We start from the raw sequence: 24,342 nt of genomic DNA on the forward strand, positions 1-24,342 counted from the left end.
TTATGTTCTAATTTATTTATTTTTTTTAGTAGTTTTTTTTTGTAATATTTTGTTTTTATATAAGTTTTATTTTTGTAATAAATAGTTTTGGTTTTTTTTAAATAAATATTTTTTATGTTTTTTATGTTTAAGACAGCACTGAATAAATTTTTTCTGCCCTCTATGAAATTTTGTTCAATTTATTTTCAAGCATGAAAAAGTATGAAAAAAGCATGCTGAAAATTTTGTCTTTGCAGAACCTAACCTACTTATATATAATAAATACAGCGTATAAATAGGAAATAAACATAACAATAAAACAAAAATAAACTACATTACATTTATCGACTTTATTCTTTCTTAACTAGGTACACCTTAATTTTTATACAATATTGTGCACTTCCCGTTCCTGTTTTACTTTTTTTTTTTTTTTATATTTTAAAGAAATTTACAAATTTTATCTACATTGCAAATTAGAATTTGCTTTTTGAGCTTATAATATTTTGAAAAGAATGTGGAAGATAGTTTCACAAAATCTATGAGCTCTATGTAATAATATCACTTAAATTAATTTATTAAGGGGCTAAGAAGGTATCGTTTGTTCAACTACCCAAAATAATTACCCGCATGGAGAGCAACTAGAATCAAATAATAGCAGTTTGCAACATGGCACCCATATGGCAACATTTGAAAATATTAAACATTTTTTTCTAATTTGCTTAAAAAAATTATAATTTTCTAAGATCTTAAGATCTAACTCAATGAGCATATCATGGTCTATTATTCAAATAAGATAAAAAATTAAACCTCTTCGAAGAAATTCGGGAATGGAACCACTCAGACTATTAATCCCTACTAAATGTACAAAATTCTTTTGTGATGAAATAAAATACACTTATACAGAAAAATGCTTTAAAAAAAAACATCAACACTTGGACGATCGTCGAATCACTTGCATCTCAACACTCACTTTCCGATAGTAGCTCACAAATCAATGGGAGTATAAACTGAATTGACTGGTCTTTCTTTCCTTAAAACCTTTAAAAGAATGATTGATATTCATCTGGGTTATATTATAGAGTCAGTACGAACTTTCGAATATTCTTCCATAACAATTTATTCCAAGATGATGGAAAATAGCAATCTCAAAGATTTTCAAAAATCTTTACGTAAATAGCTTACTTTATGAATTAATTATTTATAAAAAGAATTTAAAAGAAAGATTAGAGCTTTCTTACAAGGTCTCAGAGTATAGCTACTTGGAATAAAAACAGCTGGTTCTACTTGATTGCAAAAGTCGACGACATTAATATTGATATAACAAGTATAACAAGCATATTCAGATTTTAACAGAAGTCGTGCAAACTGCTCTAAACAAGCTGCTGAAATAAACAGAAAAAAACTTCTTTCACTTCAACTTGGTTTCTCAGATGAATCAAAATACCTTTTTGGTAAGAGGTAAACTTAATTCGTAATAAAAAGAAAAGAATAAAGAAATGCACAATGCTAATTTGTGTTGGTAAGAAACAAAATGAAAAATTCACTGGAGCTACACTTCATCAGTAGGTACACCGATAGATGAAAACATTGTGGATTCTCTATGATAAAGCGAGTAATTGTGACAACTCGATCAAATTCCACTTTTCAATTCGCTTGTTTATAAGTGGAGCCTGCCGCTGGACACCTCGAGTTTGTTGACATACCTGCCTTTAAGCTTCAAAGCTTTTCATATTAACAGTAAACGAATGGTTCGCTTCAGAACGATTTTTTAATAGTTCAAAAACTCTATTTGCCATTATCATCCCATTCCCGATCCTATTTACAGATCAATTTCATGTTACTCCAAATGATTTCTTTAGGAATTGCCTTTGCCTTGTCAACTTTAAAGATGCTTGTTTTCTGTATAGTTCGTAATTATTTTTGGTAATTAATATCGTTTATGCGAATTCGATATGGGGTTTGAAGGCTTGACACAAACATTGCATTTTACTAAAACCGACTTAAGTCCATGTTTTTAGTGAAAGATTAAAGTTAAACCCGATATATTTTACCAAATTTTATGAGTTATTTTTAGATTATCTGGATATAACTTTCAGTGTTTTCGAAAACCAAAAGAATTTTTTTATTTACATTTTTGTTTAAGTTTTGCTTTCTTTAGAATCTAGCCCCAGTTATTATCTTTTCTTTGAAATAGACAGATATTTGGGTACTTCATTAAAATTTAGCTTAACTCATTTTATACGTTTGTTGCATTGAAGGACTTGAGAACAAACAGCAAAAGGGTACAGCCAAGTAGTACCAGTAAAAAATGTTTAAAACTGCATTTCTCAGACCATACAATTTAATTCGGCGATTACCAAGGAAGTCCAAGGACCAACTTATTAAGGATATTTAAAGCGATAATAATACCAAGAATGCAACAGAGTTTTAAGTTAGGTTAGATTACCACTTAAGACTCCATCTAGGAAATACTAGCGATCTAGTTAAAACAAACTAAAAGTGTGTCCCTATTCATTAGAAGGTCCGAGTGGTTCGATTAGTGACTTCCAAACTCGCCAACTTCTGTAATGTCACAATAGGCCCATGAGGGTCTAAGTGAGTCGGGTCTCTGCCTGACAGCCATTTGAAATTTACCTAACCATGGCCTCCTGAAGAATTTCGTACTTTTTTTTCGGGGAAATCAAAATGATTTTATATGAAACATAGTATATTAAAAAAAAAGTACGTATACACCACAGTGAACCCTATGTTATATTTTAAGAAATCGGATTTTGTGGACTTGTTTCATTTTAAATTTATGATTTTAAACACAAAGAACTCTTAAATATTGTTTTGTTAGAGGATCCAAACTATCTTTCTCACATAAAATACTTTTCTTTTCTTCATTTTCAAAAAAAAACTAAGCGAATGTATATTTTCTTAAATTAAACATAAAAAGCTAAATAGCTTTCATCTATACAGTTTTTTAAATCTACTCGTACTTCAAGTTTAAAACACACAAATTGTGTGTCATCTTTTGATTCTTCGTTTTTTGTTTACATTGTCTTTATCTGTCCGATAAGTTTATCATCAATTAAATCACAATTTTCGTAAATATTTTTGTTCTCGTAATTTAAATATCCATTAAATTGCAAATTAATTTTAAATTTTTTTTTAAAATAATTATTTGATCAGCCTGTAGCGTAATTTGCAATTTTCATGGAAAACAAAATTAATCATCATCCTATCATCATTTCATTATCATTTAAATTATAAAAGTGCCCTTTTCTGTTTTTCATTAAGCAGCAATTAAGGATAAACGGGCGTGTGTTTTTAACATTTTTTTAATAAGAACTTAATTTGTTTTAAATCTTACCCAGCAGTCAATTGTATTATTATTTTACTTATCAGATCTTATAAGTATTTATGTAATTTAAATTTTTGTTTTATTTTTAAAGTTCAGTCACAGCATAATTTGATTCGTCATTTAACGCTGGTGGCGGTGGTGGTGGCAAATCTTGATCATCTCCATTTGGCATAATATTATTACCACTCATTTGAGGAGTACCAACTTTGGGAGGTGATGAACTCATGCTTACCGCTGATGGAGGTGGAGGCGATTTTGTTTGATTATTTGTTGCACCAGGTTGTTGTTGTTGTGGTTGCATCGCCGATGATGGTGTTGTGGGATTTGTTGGTGTCATCGCTTGACCATTCAAATGACCGTTGCCTCCATTTTGAGATTGTGATGGTGTCAATGATGGATTTTCAATCCTTGGCGGTGATATCACCTTCATATGAGGCGGCAGTTTCATCGGTGGCCTTTGGAGGGTTCTGAAATTAAGTTTACATTAATATTCATAAAATATTACAAGTATAATGTAGAATTATCTATAATACAATGTTATTTTAAAATGATGTAGATAGCTTTATTTGTTTAAATCTTGCTGTGATGGGTTAATGAAGAAGTGATTATATAAAAGTATTTAAAGTGAAGAAGAATCTATTGCTTTTGTGCGGGAAGAGGCGTTGAAAGTTGCCAGAATTATAATCTCAAATCAAATAAGTAAGTAAACAATTGGTTTCGTTCTTTGCAAAGAATAAGGATTGATAATAACCAAATTTACTTTTCGTACAGATAAAATAGTACATAAAATCAACAAATAAAACCAAAAAAATGGTTGCACTCTTGAAACTTGGCAAAAAGTTTGCTTTTGGGATAAGAACCAAGAATCAAAAAAGTCTATACAAAATTGTGTGGAAGGGTTTTTTTTTTGCGGACAAGAGGGAGGGGTTGAAGGTCAAAAATATAGTGAACAAAATTGTTTATCATCATGTGACACATGTTTTTAAGGTATTGGTATTTTTGATGATGATTCTAATGACATAAAAACAGAGATACATATTGCTCTAAGAAAAGTTATTGAAAATTAAAAACAAGGGTGCTTGTTTTTTGACTTCAACAATTAAAATATAATCAAAGCCCATGTGAAAAACATGATAAACTGATGAAATTTAGGACGAAGATTTTGGATAAAGCAGGGATTAAGGATACATAAAGTTATTAAAAATATTTTTGGGGAAGGGAGTTTTGTCGATGGGTTGAGTTATGTGTAAGAAGGGTATCATAACAGCTCACATACATTTTGTTAATTTTTTAAACTTGGTGAAAAAGTTTTGTTTGTTATAAGAACTAAGAATCTAAAGAGTACACAATTATCGTGAGTGAAAGGGTGTTTTTTTTTTTTTAAGAAATGAAGAAATTCGCAATAAATACCATACAAACTGGGAAAAAAATGTTACACTTGGTACATTTATAACAGATACCAAGAATCTAAGCAGTCTATACAAATATTTTAGATTAAAAGGTGTTTTTTTTTTAGAAAATAAGGAAAATTCGGTATAAGTCCGATAAAATCAATGGTATAAAATTACGAAATTTATTAAAAATGTTTTATTTCCATGGATATTACGAATAAAATAAGTTTATACATTTTTTTCATGTAGAAGGGTATTTTTTTAGGTGTACAGAAAATTTGGGTATATTGAAAAAAGTATGTTATAATAATGGTACCCTATTGAAATTCAGCAATTATGTTAATTTTGAGATTAGAAGCAAGAATCTAGTGTCAATTGTCTATAATAATGTCATGGTTAAAATGGTGTTTTTTTGAGTGAAAATAAAAATGATGGGCCACCCTAATGAAATTTGGTAAAAACTTTGAATTTGGGATAGAAAGCAAGAATAAAGAGTTTTCATAAAAAACAATTTAGGTGAAAGTGTGTTTTTTACGAAGAGACAATAAAATCTGTTATTGGTCCCAAAAAGCCAATAATTCGTGTAAAACGTCTAAGAACTTATTCATAAGCGTTCAATTTGTCATCTCAAACAAAACTTAAATGAATCATTGGGACCAATACCTATCAGATTTTACTGTCTCTTCGAAAACACCCTTTCACCCAAATTTTTTGTATGAAAACTCTTTATTCTTCGTCTTGATAATTGCATATAACTTTTTCGATTCTATAGAGAAATAACATGCGTTAAATCTGGTAGTACAAAATACTCGGATACTTGATATCCTATCGGCCTCAATCGTCAAACGCACTTTTAACAAAATTGCAAAACATACAAAAACTGTTGTTTGGTAATTTTATTTCTAAAAGATTCACGTTCACGGTCTGAAAGCTTATACAGTTTATTTATTAGAGCTAAAGACTATTTACGTTTTTGTAGCCTATAAATTGTTGTTACCCATCAGTTTTGATTAAAATTGAAAAAAAGAATGGGGTTCGGTTTTCCTTCATGGGACACACAAATCTGTACTTTTCGAATCTTTTCTGTTCTTTCTGTTTGGATCAGATTCATTAAACAGATTAAGTTTGCGTCTACCAGTTAAATGGCTGAGCTTCAAAATACTTTAAGAATTTTTTCTTTTCACTCATTACTAAGCTCGCCCACTATGGATTTTCTTTCGGTTTCAGAGTCCGTAAACCCTTTTCTATTCATTCATAAATTAATTTTTCTGTTCTTGCTATATGCAACAACTATGTATGTTGAAACATTTACCAGATAAATATGAAAAGTGAAAGTTGTAATTCACGTTATTTGCATTTTGTCCAAATGAACTGTGGCGTATACGTGCTCTTTTTATATTGTTTTTTTTTTTTTTTACCGCATATCCTAGAGAGCCTTTTGAAAATGAGCCCGAGTATTCTTGATTGTTCAAAGTCCCATCATATTTTGTTCAAAGTCCCATCATATTTTGTTCTAAGTCCACTTTTTATTTAAGGAAAAAACGTACTTGTATAGGTATTGTTCTATGTCCAATTTTGGGTTTTTAGTTTTAAAAAATATTTAAAAATAGTATGCACCTAATGAGCTAAACTTGTATATTTTATTCAAGAGAAAAGATCAAACTTAATAAAATAAATTGCACGACTGGGGTCGCACGTACTTGCTCTTATGCTTAAAGTAACTATAATGTTAAAGCTTTTTATTCAAGAAATTAAAAATTTGATATTTTGAAGAAATTTCATAAGTAGTATAAAAAAATTAAATCTGTTTTTATAATTAATTAAACTCCGTTTTAAATTATCTTAAAAAAAAAAAAACAAATATGCCATTTTATTTCTTGTATAAAAAGGTACTTTTAGAAAAAATTTTTCGAAAATTGTAGGAGCCGTTTTTTAAAAAAATAGTTTTTTATATATAAAATTTTTTTAACATTTTTCAAAAAAAAAGTTGGGATGCCATTTTGAAGAAATAATTAATTTACCAAAAAAAAATAAATTTCAAAATTTTTCATTGATCCGTTTTCAAAAAATTGATTTTTCAAAAAAAAATTTTGAAATATTTTTTAAAAAACCAAAAATGCGTTTTTTGAAAATTTTCTAAAATTTTAATATTATCTTTACTTATGCACTTTTGTATAAAAATTTTCATTTCAATCGGGTTAATGTTGTACGAAATATTCAGAAACGAAAAAAACCGTTCTATGACAGGTACCGTTAATAACGGTACAAAAAATATTTTTTTTATTTAAAAAGTTGGCTCTTATGTGTAGTACTACACACAAAAATTTTAATCAAAATCGTTAGAGCCGTTTTTGAAAAAAATTAACTTTTCTATTTCCGTTATATGGCAGGTACCGTTAGTTTTGGTCATAAAAAAAAAATTTCAATTTCCCCTCTAGGGAATCACCAAAAACTGCTAACTACCAAGTTTGAAGAAAATCACTTCACTCGTTTAGGCTGCAGCTCCAGATAGAGACAGACACACAGACAGACAGACAGACAGACAGACAGACAGACAGAATTGCCGGACCCACTTTTTTGGCATTCTCCATCATCGTAATGTCATGTAAAATTGTTATCTCGAGTTCGATTTTTTTTACGAATCCTAAACTTGCCCTATAGTACCTATATCGCAAGTAAAAACATAACTTGATTGGTAAACGAGCAGAAAATTGTCAGTTTAAACCAATTTGAAACTTAAAAATCGTCCCCTGTAAAATTTGCTTTTTGGGACTTAGAACAATTTTGCTTTACGGCGACGATATGACAAATTGTTTAAAAGTACATATATCTCATAAGGCAATTCGATTTATTTTAGTTTGATATTTGTTTATTTGTATAAGAGAAATTTCCTTTTTTTTTAAAATAATTTTTGAAAATAAAATTATCAAAACCCCATTCTCTTTAGGGATTGGTTATATTTTTACTTGCGATATATGTAGGTACTATATATGTATCAAGTTATGCATTCGTACAAAAAAACAAAGTTGAGATAACATTTTTCCATGACATTACGATGGTAGAGAATGCCAAAAAAGTATGTCCCGGAAGTCCGTCAGTCTGTCAGTCTGTCAGTCAATCAGTCTGTCAGTCTGTCAGTCTGTCAGTCTGTCAGTCTGTCAGTCTGTCAGTCTGTCAGTCTGTCAGTCTGTCAGTCTGTCAGTCTGTCAGTCTGTCAGTCTGTCAGTCTGTCAGTCTGTCAGTCTGTCAGTCTGTCAGTCTGTCAGTCTGTCAGTCTGTCAGTCTGTCAGTCTGTCAGTCTGTCAGTCTGTCAGTCTGTCTGTTTGTCTGTATAAGGAGCTACAGCTTAAATGGGTGGACCGATTAATGTCAAACTTGGTATGTAGCGTTATTTGGCGACTCTCCAGAGGGATTTTTGGAATTAATTTTTTTGGACCAAAAATAACGGTACTTGTCATATACCGATTTTAGTAAAATTGAAATATCTCGAAAACGGCTCCAACGGTTTTGTTTAAAAAATTCAAATGTTAATTTTAAACTAAGGTCTATTTTTTAATGAAAAATCATTATTAACGGTACCTGCCATAGAACCGTTTTTTTCAAATCCGATTATCTCCGAAAAAATAAAATTTCAAAAAAAATAATTTTTGGATTTTTAAAAAAATTTTGAAAATATTTTTTGAAAAATCAAATTTTCGAAAACGGGACATTTTTTTAAATTTTGTTTTTAGATGTTGATTATTGATTTCTACAAAATGGCATACCAATTTTATTTTAAAACTTTTTTTTCCAAAAAATTATTTATAAAAAATTAGTTTTTTAAAAAACGGCTCTAACGATTTTGAAAATTTTTTTTCTAAAAATGCATCTTAGTATATCAATCAAAACTGCATACTTGTTTTGGAGGGCAATTTGATTTCAGATTTTATTTTATTTTTTTTTTAAAACGAATTTTATTTTTTTTCCAAAGGAGATGGCACATTTTTCTATGGAGCTTGGGCCCAGTGTGTTCACTAACGAAATTGGTACCAAATGAAAGGTGACGGTAAGCACGTGGGTAAAATATTTTCAAATTCGTTAGTGGGGTTTTGGAGATATTTGAGTTTGAAGTTTCGGATTTCACAATCAAGATTTCAGCTAATTTTTCGAACAATTAATCGTAGAATGCGTAATAATGGGTGTACAGAAATAACATTGGTATCAAATGAAAGGTATTTCTCTTGCCTATAAATCTGTATCAAAAGTTTTTTTCTTTATTAAAAAAAATAATACATATTAGGTATTTACTTCTCAAAAGGTGATTTTTTTAAGGGAGGCATTTGGCACATCGAGATATCAAAATATTCAGTGGTGACATGCACTTTTTTTTGCAATTTTTCGATAGCTTAATGTGTTTCCTTTAATTCTATATATAAAACATACAAAAACCTTATAATAAGCAAAATACACAAAAACGCGCTGAAATATGCCTATTAAATAATAAGAATAGAAACTATAGTTCAGTCAATGGGGAAAAATCTGGAAAAAGCTATGACGTCAGCTAAGTTTGAATGCAGTATTGAAGAGGGGTTTATCCCAAGTACAAATCTCAGATTGCGTATTGTTTGGTCTTGTGGGGCGACCGCCATTTTGAAAAACGCATATGTCTCAATATCTCGAGAACGACTGGTCGGACAGAAAACTAGAAAGGACTTTTTAGATTGGAAATTAGTTAATCTTTCTTTTTCTAGTACATCATTTTTCTCTAGGAGTTATAATTTCAGAGTTACACTACCTAAAATTGTGTGTTTTTTGATATTTTAAATATTTTAAACAACCCTTAGAGTTAAGTGCGGAATTACTGAGAATGAGATACTTTGCGGTTCTGTTACTCTGAAAGTATAACTCCTAGAGAAAAATGATGTACTAGAAAAAGAAAGATTAACTAATTTCCAATCTAAAAAGTCCTTTCTACGCATTCTACGATTAATTGTTCGAAAAAATAGCTGAAATCTTGATTTTGAAATCCGAAACTTCAAACTCAAATATCTCCAAAATCCCACTAACGAATTTGAAAATATTTTACCCACGTAATGTGCTTACCGTCACCTTTCATTTGATACCCATTTCGTTAGTGAACACACTGGGCCCAAAAATGTGCCATCTCCTTTCTATATAAAAAGTCTTAAAAATTTAAGCAACTTTAACTCTAAGAGCAAGTTCGTGCGACCCAGTCGTGCATTTTATTTTGTTTTGGTGTTTTTTTATCCAAAAAACCGTTTTTTGCCCCTAACTCTAGATTTTGGTGGTGTTATGGAGTTTTTATATAAAGTTTCGTAATCAGTGCAACTAGATCTACAAATCGTGATAGGTCTCCGCCCGCGTATATTTTGAGTGTTACACAGTGTGATTATTTAATATTACAAGTAAAATTTTTTGAGCGGAAAATTTTATATTTTTCAGTTTCAGTTTGGCAGTTTTTTGATGCCGAAATATATGCATAACGAGTGTGCATGAGTATACATAGAACACCTTTTTTTTAATAAGTTTACCTTATAATAAATTTAACTTTTTTAACATTTTCTATTAACTCACTTTGAAGAATAGTTATTGCTTGGTTCTTCCCGCTTGGGCGAATCTCCAGCATCCTTTGGTATTTCTGGCAGAGGGCAATTCAATATAGATGGCTTATATTTAGGATCGAATTTGCCACCCTGTCTCAGAGTCGAACACTTGTAAATCTGTTTGTCTCGCTCATACATAGCACTGTCTATACTATTCGAACTTGGAACTTCAATAGTTTCATTTGGTGGGGACTTCGCTGTTAATTGATTAGACAGTGGTCCAGGATGTTGTTGCATATGTGGCGGCAATGGTTGATGTGACGACTGCTGATGCATTGATGGATGTTGACCGTATAAAGAATGTGGCCCATTGCTACCTTGTGAGCTTTGTCGACGCATTGTCGCCGAATTGGAGACGTAAATTGGTGCTGGGCCACTTGTTGATTGATAAATGGAATGTGGATTACCACTGGTGACTGGCATTGGGCCTAGCTGTGCTGGTATTTGTTGATAGATTTGATTTTGCTGCTGTTGTAATTGTTGAGCGCTAGCTGGAACATAAGGATATTGTTGCTGCTGGTGTTGCTGTTGCTGCTGATGATGATAATGAGCATGTGCGGCCGCTGCTGCTGCTGCTGCGGCATGGGAATGCGGATGAGGATGATGGCAGTAGATGGGCTGCTGCGATGGTTGGCGGTTGTTCATGTCGCTACAGGCTGACGATTTTCAGTAAAAATCATTTGCTTCCAAAGTTTTGCATTGTTTGCTTAATGTTGCATATTTACCGTTATTTGGACCTAAATTTTATAAAAAAATTAAGTTAGAAAAGCTTTTAAAATAAGTCAGGGTTTAAGTTAATATTACCAGTTAGGTGGGTGGGGCTATGATTGTGCGATGGCAACCTTCCCAAAGTATGGGTGCCCATAGCCCTCATGTTCTGCTGCATGTGCGCGTGTCCCATCATATCATGCTGCTGTTGTCTCTTCGATGGATGCTGCAAGGTATGAGATCCACTGATAGCCGGGGGGCTAAAGTGCCTGAAATTGACAAAATGAGTGGGGGCAATTCACAGTAAGTCATTGCTTACCCATTTGGATTCCGAGGCAAGGTTCGAGCATTCATCATCTGTTGATGATTTTGTGGAGCTGGATGTGGATGGGAAATATATGATGGCTCATCTACCTGTGCATAGTCGTTACGTTTTCTTATATAAATCCAAGTGTGTGAGTCTACCCAAACCATAATTGTGAGTAAAATTGCTGCTATAAAGCTTGCAATCAACATCAAAACCAATCCAAGTAGGCCACCCTCACAGAGACCTCTGGCGGCAGTTAAGAAATTATGATGAACCACCTTACAGTCAACCAAGGCAGTTAGCTGAGTGAGAAGTCGCTCACTGCTGTTTAAATCTGCATTTACTGCACCAAGTTTGGGTTGCAAGCCTGACGATTTGAAAAGAACTAACGAAATCTTCATAACCGTAGCCATAGCACTGCGAGCGTTATTTAGAGAATTCTGAGACTCTCTTAATCTCTGGGTAAATGGATTGGTATGACCTGGTTCGCATTGGGTATAATGAAGTAGAACATTGGTCGGTAGATCTCTCGGTGCAGTCAAAACAAGAAAATCTGCCGGATTGATGCAAAGATCCCCAACGGCCACTGATGATGACAGATATAGCCCAGACATTAACCATGATCCAGTGACAGCCAGAAGACCACAAACGCTGAAAAGTATGAGTGCACAACGAGAATGGCGGGCAACACCAACCAGTAACACTGCACAAAGTACTAAAAGCAAGGCCAGTGTTGCCACTGTACCTGGCCATCGAATCAATTCCCATTGGTCGCCACGCTAAACAAAGTGGGAAAAACATTTAGTGAGTTTCGTTAAGTAGAATTGAATATTTACCGAAAGAAAATGTGTCATAGAAATTCCCATTAATGGACGACGGATATCACCAGCTGCATTAGTCGCCGATGTAACATTTCCCTGGACGATGTTTAGCGACACAAACAAAATCGATAGAGCTGTTTGATTATTTACTGGCTGATCAAAAATATCAGCCAATTCCACTAGTTGTGGTCGGATTCGATTCTTTAAGGTGTTCTCCAGAATATGCGTTTGATTTCTAATCGTTGTTACGAGATTGTCAACCTTTCGACCAGCAGTCAACACTTCTAATAGTCCATTGTGTAGATCGTCGTTGCCATAAAGACCTGTTGGTTTAAACAAAACAAATATATAAGTTAAAAACTTTGACTTAAGTAAAGTTTTGGAGGTTTGTCTGCCATTTTTGTCATTTAGTATATGTTTGTACACTCATAACTTCTAAACTATTAATCACAATTTAAAAAAAGAAGTGACGTCAGAAGTTTATTTTATGTCTCCTTATTATAGGCTATAGAAAGTTTTCAAATATGGCGCCTCCTGGAGGATAAAGTTACAAACTAAAATTTTTGTTTAATGTAGCTATAACTGTTCCATGAAAACTTTTTTAAAATATAATTTCAACATAATTAAAATGAAAAATTTTGTTCAAAACAAAAACTCAGTTATTTTATGACTTTTGCCTGAAGAGGGAAAGATTTTTAGAGCCTATAACTACTGGACAAAACAGACACTTTCATTGATACGTCAATTATTAAATTATGACAAGTAGATTAGAAGTTATGAAGTAACATACACAACCATATTTATTTAAATGCTAAATTTTAGTATGTTTCTACTATCATACCATCAAAAATATTTATCATAATTTAAAAAAGAACTGAAGTTTAAAACGTCTTGTTTGTCTGTTTATTTAAGCTAAATAAACTTTTCTAATATGGCGCCCTCTGGAGGATACATTCACAAACTAAATGTATCGAAAGCGTTTTTGCAAAACTTTATTGAAACTTTTATATTAACATTATAATTACATAACTAAAAATAAGTTCAAGAGCTAAAACCCATTTATTTCAAGAATTTTGCCGGCAGAGGGCGTTGTATTAGACAACGCTATATATCCTATAACTACTAAAAAAGCAAGACACTTTCAACATAACTTCATTCGACAAATGATTTTAAGTAGTTGAGAAGTTATAAAGGAACATACATAATATCCATTTTTATATAAATAAGCTAAACAAGCTAAAATTTCATTAAATCTCAAAGAAACCATTACTTTCCTTTCTACAGGTTCAGCCTTTTTGAAATAAAAACAAATTTTGGTTGTAAATTTCCTCAAAACAAAAAACCTGACTCATTCTACTTTGGAGGTAAACTTTAGAGATTGTAAAATGACTCAATAAAAATTTTCCACACCAAGAGTCCAGTGGGAGTGGTTGAATGTGTGCGGTGTTCACGTTCAGCCCAAATGACACACAATATTTTTATATTCATGTCCTCTATTTAGAAACTTCGCATGTGTTTTCCCATATATTCAATCGAACCCAATTTTATGCCTCAAAATTCCAGAGAGATATTGCCAAAAAACCCGTTTAAATGACAACAAAACAAAACAAAAAAAAAAAACTTTTCTTTTATAGTCCAACAAAAATCAAAAAAAAAAGGTAAAGAATTGAACATGAGAAACAGGATACGCCCAAACCCGTATATGCAGCATATATCTACACTCTCTCGTACACTATACGCGCATTTATATTACGACTAATGTCGACTACGACGACGACGATGATATGGAAAATGGGTTATGTCCTGAAATGAGGACAAAAGTCTATATGGTCGATATTAGGATAATATGCGAAATGCGAATATGTGCTGGAGTATAAATTTATAGCTATGGGAAAACATAACGGAGGAGCGGTCGTCATTTGTCTTTAATGTGATTAGAAACTTTGCCCTTACACAATTTGTCAATGCTTTTCCGGTAAATTTGAATAATTTGAAAGATGGGCAAAAAAAAAACTAAAATTACAATTTATTATACTCTACTCCACGATATGCTAATTTAAATATAGGTTAAACGAAGTTTGAGATTTTTTTTTTCATATATTTCTTGTAAAGAATTTAAGGGTTGGGTAAGATACACGACGACGATAACGAGGACTCGAGAATAAAGCCATTAAACAAAATCAAAGTTACTTATTTATGCTTCTAATGAAGTGATTAAAATTAACAGGATATAAAAACGAAATGTCTTTATGGAAGTCAGAAGAGTATGTTGGAGGTGTGTTATTCTATTTTAACGAGGATTAAATAGAATGTTTTAAAAATAGGCACAGACAGGAAATTTGTCTGCTAAATTATCTACTTGAGTGTCACCTGTCTTCAGTATTTTTATTGTTACGAGTTTAAGGAGTGTTATACATAATTAATGGTTAATTCTGTAAATGATAAAATGAAATGTCTTAACGTTTAAAGTGTTGAACATTTAAGTTCAAGTTGCAACTAAAGTGGTAAGCTCTTAACATTTTTTTCTTGTAGTAGGGGAGCCCGAGATGCTAAATTTGCAGTTACTCGAGCGCCATGGGGACCTATTGGATTGCGAAGATTAGGTTCTAAAACGAAAAAAAGTATATGGAAGTTTTCCATTTAAGTGGGGATAAGAGCTTATAAACACGTTAAGAAAATGCAAAAAAAAACTGCCACATTGAAATACTCGAGCGCGTCAGATATTAATAGGGTATACTCGCATTGACTTTGTGATAACCGATAAATATTAATCTGACGATAAGACAGTGGTGGGTGGCTACAAAAAGCGGTAGAAAAAATTAAAAAAAAAAAGTTATTCGAGCGTGTCAGATTTTGAGAGGGTACGTTCAGTGAACTCCTAATAGTGTTCAATTTGAATAACTGACGATTTGGACGTGGCCTACACTTATAAATCATTTTTGAAAATGTAAAAAAATATTGTTAACTTAAGTTACTCGAGTGCGTCAGATTTTTCTACTGTAGGTTCAGCTCGATGTTGGAGTCACCCTAAATGATTATCTGACAATTATGTTAAGGTGTATTGCTAATCTGACAATTTAAAAAAAAATTAGACAGTTTTTGAATAAAACAATATTTACGTTTCTTCTGGTTATTACCTACTGGATGTAATACAAAATTTACATTATATACATATTATATACAAAGGTCAATCAATAATAATTTAATATTCATAATAACTGGATTCGTCTTCCAGGTTGGTTTTCACTTGTTCAACTTTGTCGTCATCTCGTGTTTCTGTAAGCAAAAATGGTTATGATACTTACTTGATAATCTTTCTTTCGTATGATATTATATTATTAAAAAGTAAACGTACCTAAAGTCATAAGTTTTGCTCGTCTGGTCTTTAACGAGAGAAAAAATACCCCAAATCTAAGAACATTACGTAATGACCAGACGATCAGAGCTTCTATATTTATTAAAGATGGGGCTTTTGCTATAAAGTTAAGAATGTCACGTTATACCTGGATACAAAAATTTGAGTGTTGGACCGGACTGGATATTCTCCGATAGTAAATTCCATATAAAACGTCTTTTGGGGCTTTGACACGTTATTTTTTATCCAATTTAATGAATTCTTTAGATTTTTTTAAGTCAATCCGTATCCACATAATAAGTGTAAGTAAATAAGACAAAAAAAATTAAGATATTTCGACAAAAACGTTAAAAACTCAGCAACACGAATCAAAAAATTGTATTTTTTTTTTACTGTACGTTCATGCTTTATCGATAATTTTGGCTATATTGCCCTATGAAAACCGTCAGATTATATGTTTTTCGTGTTCTTGATAAAACGCCCTTCAGAATAAAAAAAAAGTTAATCGCGCTCGAGTATTTCGAGGTGACGTTTTTTTTTTACAACTTTGTGCCTCTCCCATTTTCTTATGCCACGCTCAAATTGTCAGATTATTGAAATATACACTTTTCTAGATGTACTTAACCTACCGTTTCTTAATCTGACGCGCTCGAGTATTTCCGAGGATCGATTTTTTTTTACTAATCTGACGGGCTGCCCACAACGCAGACCACTGTATCAAGCTTTTATATTTGGTAGGAGTACATTACTGAGTACAAGCTTTCTCCCCATATGATTTTCTGACGCGCTCGAGTAACGCGCGAAATCCCTTCCTGGGCTCCCCTACTATGTGTCATACCACTCAAAATTGAAATCTCCTTGAAGTTTTTGGATGATCCTTTAAAAATTTTGGGCTGAAGGGTTTATATTAATTCTCAAAAATTAATTTTCAAAAATCACGATAGTAAAGGTTATTGTTGCTAAACTAACGACTCTCACTCTTAATCAGTATGAAAATTACTACAATGATTCGCTATCGGGCGACAAAAATGTATCGTGAGCTATTAGATTATTTACTTATTAAAGTAAAGCAAACGCGACTTTGAAGTCGTATCAATGTGCCCAAACAAGCAACTTAAACTTGAGAAATTGGTTCAAATTTTGCCAAAAGTCCCCAAAAATTACACATTTGCAAAAAAAAATTAAATGTTAAAAATACCGCCGCTTATATAACTCTTAAACAACGGAATGAACTATAAAGTTGTTTATGGAAAGTATTTCGATTTGAAAAATTGTTACATGTAAAAAAAAGGTTTTTTTTGCATATTAAGTACCTATTTTAAACGATGTGCTGTCGAAAAATGACATTTAGTTAGTACATTATATTGTAACTTGTTTATTGTCTATTGTCAGTCAATCAATTTATTGTAACCCTTTCAAATTTAATTTTTCATCAGGCAAAATTTACAAAGATAATATCAAGAGCATAATAAAAAGTGGAGAAGATAATAAAAATCTATGTATTTTCTTTTCAGATTTTTATTATCTTCTCTACTTTTTATTTAACTATTGATTGATCTTAAATTTACAAGAAATAGTTAATTAAATAAACTGTGCAAAGAAAAATTCTTCAAATTTATTTTTGAAAAAAAATCGAGATTTTAACCCACTTTTGTTGGAATCAATAAGACGTATTACGTACACCATATTTAATCGAAATCTACCCAAAAATCATCTGTATACCAAGTTTCAAGCAAATCCATCCATCCCTTTAGACCCTTAGCTCGATGTACAGATGGACGCACAGACCGACGACGCACAGTGGCCCATTTAGACAAAATATTCATTTTTCGGGTGGGTCGATAATGAAAAAATTATAGATCACTGGATTCACAAATGGTTGGAGCTCGAGTATTCGAAAAAAATTTTCAATTTGGGTTATTGGTGTGCCTTATAGAGCAAGTCAAAGTTAATAATTTTTTACTATGAAAAAAAAATCTGTTTTTTTATTTTTTTTCTTAGATTTGAGTGTTAAAACTAGGAAGAGGGCTCCTAAAACGTTTTGATTTTTATTTTTTTTTTCAAATGCTGTGTAAATATTTAAACCAAAAATTAAAAAATTTATTTTTTAATTGTTTAATTTAATGTTTTTTGAAACACTGTTTTTTGCACACTTTTTCGACTTCAAATTGCATAGAAAAAAAAGATTCCTACGTAATCAAACCAAGCTCAGCTGATTCAAAATCCTTATATATTTCTTAATAAAAATCCAAAAGCTCAGCTTCGTCATTTTGCATCCAACTGAGGTAGAGCGATTTGATTTGAAAAGGTCAGTCATTTTTTCGACATTTTTTTTTCATGTGTGAAAATAAAATCTTGGAAAATTAGAGTTCTTTGTTTTGTAAGTGGTGGATTTCAATAACATGATTTTTTATGAATATATTGGGACCAAGGAGATGGAAAAGAGAAGAAAACAAGCGATCCAAACGCGTTTTCGAGAAGAGCTTGGACTTGATGTGGATAAACCAAAGAAAGGCTATGGAAATACTAATAATGGAAAAACTTCAAGGAGAACAATCATGATGCAACCGCTCGAATAACTGGAGTCAATGGAGAAGTTATTATGATGCTGAAAATAATACCTATTGAATGTTTTGAATTGCAGGGAAGTAGTGAATGCAGTTAAATTTGGAGAGTATACTAAGAAAACAGCAGAGCTTCTAAAAAAAGTATCCTGAAAAACTACTCACGCCTACTCTTCACAAAATAATGGTCCATAGTCAAAATATCATCGAATATCAATCACTTCCACTTGGAGAACTGTCAGAAGAAGCCCAGGAGTGCAAAGTTAAAGACCACAAGAAGTACAGATATCAAAATACGTGCAAAGTTTCAAGGATTCGGCAGAATGAAGACCTATTTAACATGCTTGCAACCTCATCGGATACACCTATTTCTTCCTTAAGGCATGTAAGAAACCAAAAAGATCTGCAAGAACAATACTCTTCAGAAATGATGAGTTTATTACAAATTACCCCGGACTTAGATGATAGTTTTAAAGAAATCTAGTGTGAAAGTGATTTCTTTAAAACTATCATCTAAGTCCGGGGTAATTTGTAATAAACTCATCATTTCTGGAGAGTATTGTTCTTGCAGATCTTTTTGGTTTCTTATGTCTTAATTTGTTACTTTTATCTTTTTCCACTGTTTGACTTGTAATATATCACTGAAATACATTATAAATGTACTTTTCTATAAAGAAAAATAAAAAAATTGCATAAAAATAAAAAGCAAAAAAAAATACTTTTCTCCCCACTGTTTCACTCGAATTGGTTCCTTTCCTTTTTCCCCACTGTGTCACCTAACTCAGATTACTTCAGAAATTGATTTTTGACGATTGTAATCAAAATACCATTATGTTTACAACCTTATCTAAAACTTCTTATTTTAACACCAAATTCTGAAACACCCTGTAAAGTTTTTTTTTTGAAACTCACAATTTTCATAGCCTTGGAAATTTCCTTCAAGATAAAAAAAATTGTGGCGATGTCTTTATTTGTTTAGAAGATATTAATTTTGCAAGCAAAAAAGTCAAAACGGGCCACTGTGCGACGGACGTCATGACGAAAAGGGTAATTCAAAACAAAATCTAAAGACTTATGTACCTATAATGTAAATAACTAGAATACAATTTGTTCGAAAAAAGTGTACAAATTTGAAATTTGATTCATTTATCTGCTTTCGAATGTACATACATAATGTCTGCTAAGCTATCATAAAGGACATAAACATCCTACACCTAAATGATTTAGACTTTAACGTTAATATATGACAACTTTATACTAGTTGGTCTTGGTGTTCTTAAAATATCGTAAAGGAATGGTTTTTAGTTAAACAATTAAACCAACGGTCCTTATTTGGGATATGCAATTATATAGCCGCCATGCGGCAAATTTTTTTCAGATTTATATTTGACTCCCATCCTTTCCCGTTAAAATAAAAATCCGCAAAAATTTGATATTTTTTTTCGCTACCCTATGTTAATGTCCATCATAAATTTAATGTCCATGTACCGTGGAATTTTGGAAAAAAAAAAAATTCATTAATTTTTCATTATAATTTTATTAATTTATTCGGCCAAAAGTCCAAAATTACGTTTTTTTTAGTGTAGGGTAAAAGCGGGTGAGATGTAATACCTTTTTTGTTTTTGGCATATTTTTCAAAGTAAACCACATTTCATATTTCTAACAATGCAAAAATGTTCTATATTCAATATCCAACGTACGATTTGTTTAACAGAATTTTATATTTTAAATTTATATTTTTAAATTAATTCAGCAAAGAAGTTTAAAAAAAACCATCTCCCCCTACAGGGTGGGTGAGATGGCATATACTGGTAGGTGAGATGGTGCATGAGTTTGTTTTAGGTTTCTATTGCCATATTCATTGCACAAATGGTTGAACGATTTGCAGGAGTTAAGCACCAATGCATGCCATATAATAGATTGTAACTAGTCGTCTTTTTTATAAAAATGTTGAAGTAAAAAGTAGTTTTTCCTTTAAATTTGAAGCTAGCTATTTAGTTTTTACCTGTTTTTAAGTTAAAAGAATGTTTTGTATGTCAACGAAGCAATAGATACAAATTATGTCAATGCAATCACTTACACGACCTCATTCTAAATTGTGTGTTTTAATGAACATTTGAACTTGGCTGAATTAATTTAAAAAAAAAATATTTTGAGGGTAATATGGCACATGCTAACACTATACTTAAGTAAAAAATTCTAGTACGGAATGCGCCATTTCACCCGCAAAAAACTGCGCCGTTTCACCTTTTTTCGCATAATTCCTATTCGTAAGCACCCATAAAAAACAGGTAAAACTAGAGCTCAGATTTCACATGCAATGCATATTATACTCTCTTGTATGTATTGGTGTATCAAGGGCATCGAAGAACCCAACGACTCACAAAATATCGGAACAAAAAAAAGATCGAAAAAAAAATTCGAAAAATATCATAACATGATTTGCTTTGAAATTTTTTTTTAATTTTTTGTATCACAGACAAAGAAAGGAATACGGGCTACTTCGATTTAAAATATTTAAAGAAAGCTAAAAATATTTTTCGTACATTTTTAGAGCAATAAATGTACAAGATATTTAAAGTGCGCCATCTCACCCGCCGCGCCATATCACCCGCTTTTACCCTATCTATTTTGATTTTCTTATTTTACCCAGAAAGAAAATCATTTATTTGAATTGAGCGTTTCCCATGTTCAACTTAAAATGTAGTGGTAATTTATGTAGCACTGAAGCTGTTTACATTTTTATCACGAAAATAAAATGTCACTAAAATACATTACATATGTTTTTGATTTAACAATGTTGATTCTTATAATACATTGAATTTACAATTTTTAATTGGTCTGGTTCAATATTAAGATAAAAAAAATTGGATATGCATTTGAGAAGCTTAAGCTCTTTAGTATTTATACTTTGTAAAAATATAAATTTCCCACTACAAGTTGTTTAAAATTACTTTTAGTCTGATATTACAAATACTGATCTATGACATTTATCGCTTTTCCTAATCTGAAATTATTGATTTTAAATTAAAAAATGGCCCTTTGGTGCAAACCTTAGCATGAAATAAGTCAGTGGTCAGTAAAACAGTATGCAAGGTCAATTAGTTGTCATAAAAGGTCAACTCGTCCTGTTCCACAATAGAATAATTTGCATTAAGTTTTGTAAACAACAACAAAAAGTACGCATACACCACAGTGACCCTTTAAATTCCATTTAATTTTATCGCTAACTCAATATAGTGACGCAACTTTACTTTTTTTAATAATTTAATAAAAAGTTCTTGAGTTGTAGTTTAACATGTGGAACCCTATAATATACACATACAAATTTCAAGGGGCAGTGTAGTTTTTACCTTTTAACCCATTTAAAATATCTTATAAAACAAATTGTGATTCAAGCTTAATTTTTAACATTAGGTTTTTGAAACAGCAAAACAAAAGAATTAAATCATCACAAATAGTCTATTGAAAAAAAATAAGCTTCGAAAAGTCTTTACATTGGCCCGTATGCATAAAAAATAGTAAATACTAGAAATATGAAATTAATGGATTGGGGACAAAATCCCGAAAACCGAAATCCCGAAAGACCAAAATCTAGAAAGCCCAAAATCCCGAAAAACCAAAATCTCGAAAACCCAGAAACCCATTCTGGGTTTTCGGGATTCTGGGTTTTGGATTTTGGGTTTTCGGGATTTAGGGTTTTCTGGATTTTGGTCTTTCTGGATTTTGGATTTCGATATTCTGTCCGTCTCCCGAAATTAATATGCACAAAATGTGGACAAAATACGTTCATACTTTACAATTTTTCAAGTAACAGCATTTTCTATTTTTTATGCATATAACCCATTGTCATGAAAATAAAATAAATAAATAAACACAATCAAAACACTTTTTTTTTTGTATGGTTTTTTTTTTCTTCATTTTCTTCGCCATCCAATTCAGATTTACCCTACATTACCGCCCTAAAAATTATTTTTAATTTTGACAACATTCAAAGTATATGCGCATTTAAAACCTTTCTTAAGAAACATAAGTTCATATTTTTTTTGGCAGCATGAAAAATTGAAACAAATCATTTTTTGGTACCTTAACTCAAACTATAAAAGCAAATTCTTTTCAATTTCTTTTTCACCATATATTTCTCCTTCCACATGTAACCACTTCAAGGTAAAATAAACGTTTTGGTTTAACCTCACACTTTCCACAGTATAATTTGTTTAAGTACCAACTTAGTACCATTTAAAAAAAAACGAAACCATATGAACAATAATCTATGCTTCATAAACATTATGTAACCTAAATTCATCACATCTTGTTATAACTCATATCTTCTTATACGTTTTTCCTCACAAGAAAAAAAAAATAACCTAAAACCTTTTTTCCCGTACACCTTGGCTCATCACCAAGAAAAAATCCATTGACGACACAGCCTCTTGCACGACTCATTTTTATATTAAGAACCCCACGTTACGTTTACGATTAAATGCCTTTTAGGGTTAATCGTAATGGCCTGAAAACCTCGATTTACCCAATTAAATACGAACAAGAACACAAAATGAAGACCCTTAACCATGGTATGAAAAAGTTCTCATTCTAAAAAAAATGTTCTTTACAAGTCATCTTCGTCAAAGACATTTTTTTCGACTTTGCTCACCTCTAATAATGGACACTTGAGATTTCCATCTTAGATTTATGATTTTTTTTTTTGTAAGAAAAGGAATATTTAGCCTGATTGTTGATTGATTGTTTTTATGTGTGTGCAATTTTCCAATTAGATTATGCAATTTATTCTCAAACAGTTGCATAGAAAATAGAACTTGTGTACTAGGTTGTATGTGTATTGTTTGAGAGAGTTATGAAAGAGGTTTCAAGTATGAAAAAATTTCAAGTTTAAATTCATAAAAGTTATATGAAGTTCCATTTTAATTCCATAAATTAAATAATGAGAATATCCACTTAATTCATTCATTCATGTTCACTTTAAAAATTAAATACATACCCAATCCAATTGCTGCACAGCACATCACCGTCACAATAGAGAGAGCTACTTTTAAGCTTGTTATCGAATGCGCCGGCCGTGGTTTCCTATCACAACATCTTGTCATCAAGTAAAGTAGTAATCCCAATAATGATATAATCAAAAGTGCAGCCGGTGCTGAACCTAAAATTCCCAGGCTCTATATTACAAAAAACAACAAAAATTACGATTAAGATTATGTACATTTATATTTAACCTTATATTATAAGTATATGTATGTAATTGTGAAAATAAAACAGAGAGAAAATAGGATAAATTAAAGAAATAAAGAGTAGGTACATATATAACATAAAACTCTATATTTATAAGTGAAACAAATTTTAAATTACATAATTAACTCTGGTTTAGTCAAATTAGCCGAAATAAATTCAAAAAGGGTGAAAAAAAAAGTGGAAAGATGGGTAATGGGGCGTACAAGTGATTAATTTGTCTTGCGACCGTTTCTTAGGTATAATAAAACCGAAACAGCCAAAAATGCAGTAAATGTCTTTCTTTCAAATTGGTATCAAATAAAAAACAAATTAATACTGATATTGAAAAATAATGGTGGGATGGTGCCACTGTAAAAATGGGAACATTAACGTACCAACTCTATTTAAACAAAAATAAGTTGCTACATCACTATGCTATACACATTTAAAAATTTTGTATTGTAGTTGTAAATAAAAAGAGTATTTAAAAAAAAATCCGAATGCCAAAAAATAAGAACAAGTACAAAGGAAGTCGCAAAACACAAAATAATACTCGTTTGTAAAACAAAATGAATCACAACTTATTCAGCTATTCGCGAGTTCCAGCAGAAAGTACTTCGCAACTTTGTAAAAATGGTAATAAGCCAATATTTTTAGCATTTAGTCCTGCAGGGCTTTTTGTCTGCAGTCTATCTGTGAGATTGCCAGTCTTTTAGTTTGTAAGCCACTCGACGGATTTTGATGATTGGAAACAACTTTTTTTTTTATGAATTACAATAGGGTTTAAAAAAAAAAAATTTTCAATTAGCTATGCTAGATTAAAACTTTTCTTGTTAATCCTATAGGAATTTCTGAAACCAAAGTATTTTTCATGACATTAGAGATAGTAGATTGTTTTAGGTTTCACCTTGGGTCATAGTCATATTGCCAATTTTAATTTGACGTTTGTAAAAACATGCATACACGGAAAAGAATAACTACTAAATATAAATGGAATCTGTATTAAATTAATTGGATTTCCGTATGGATTTTTGCCAAT

At 31.3% G+C, this 24,342-nt stretch overlaps 1 protein-coding gene across 1 annotated transcript in view; it reads right to left on the reverse strand.

Annotated features, from left to right (window-relative positions):
- Window positions 1-2,124: 2,124 nt before the first annotated feature.
- LOC129909641 (protein tweety) overlaps window positions 2,125-24,342 on the reverse strand; it is a 29,610-nt gene continuing 7,392 nt past the window's right edge. The window contains exons 2-8 of the mRNA XM_055986718.1: window positions 23,074-23,251; window positions 12,171-12,478; window positions 11,347-12,113; window positions 11,124-11,296; window positions 11,045-11,056; window positions 10,291-10,984; window positions 2,125-3,792 (exon numbers count right to left, since the gene is read on the reverse strand). Of these exons, the coding sequence (XP_055842693.1) occupies window positions 3,411-3,792; window positions 10,291-10,984; window positions 11,045-11,056; window positions 11,124-11,296; window positions 11,347-12,113; window positions 12,171-12,478; window positions 23,074-23,251 (2,514 nt within the window). The 3' untranslated portion in view covers window positions 2,125-3,410. The remainder of the gene's footprint in view (window positions 3,793-10,290; window positions 10,985-11,044; window positions 11,057-11,123; window positions 11,297-11,346; window positions 12,114-12,170; window positions 12,479-23,073; window positions 23,252-24,342) is intronic.

The sequence above is a fragment of the Episyrphus balteatus genome, chromosome 2 (genome assembly GCF_945859705.1).
Source record: "Episyrphus balteatus chromosome 2, idEpiBalt1.1, whole genome shotgun sequence".
Classification (NCBI taxonomy): Eukaryota; Metazoa; Arthropoda; class Insecta; order Diptera; family Syrphidae; genus Episyrphus; species Episyrphus balteatus.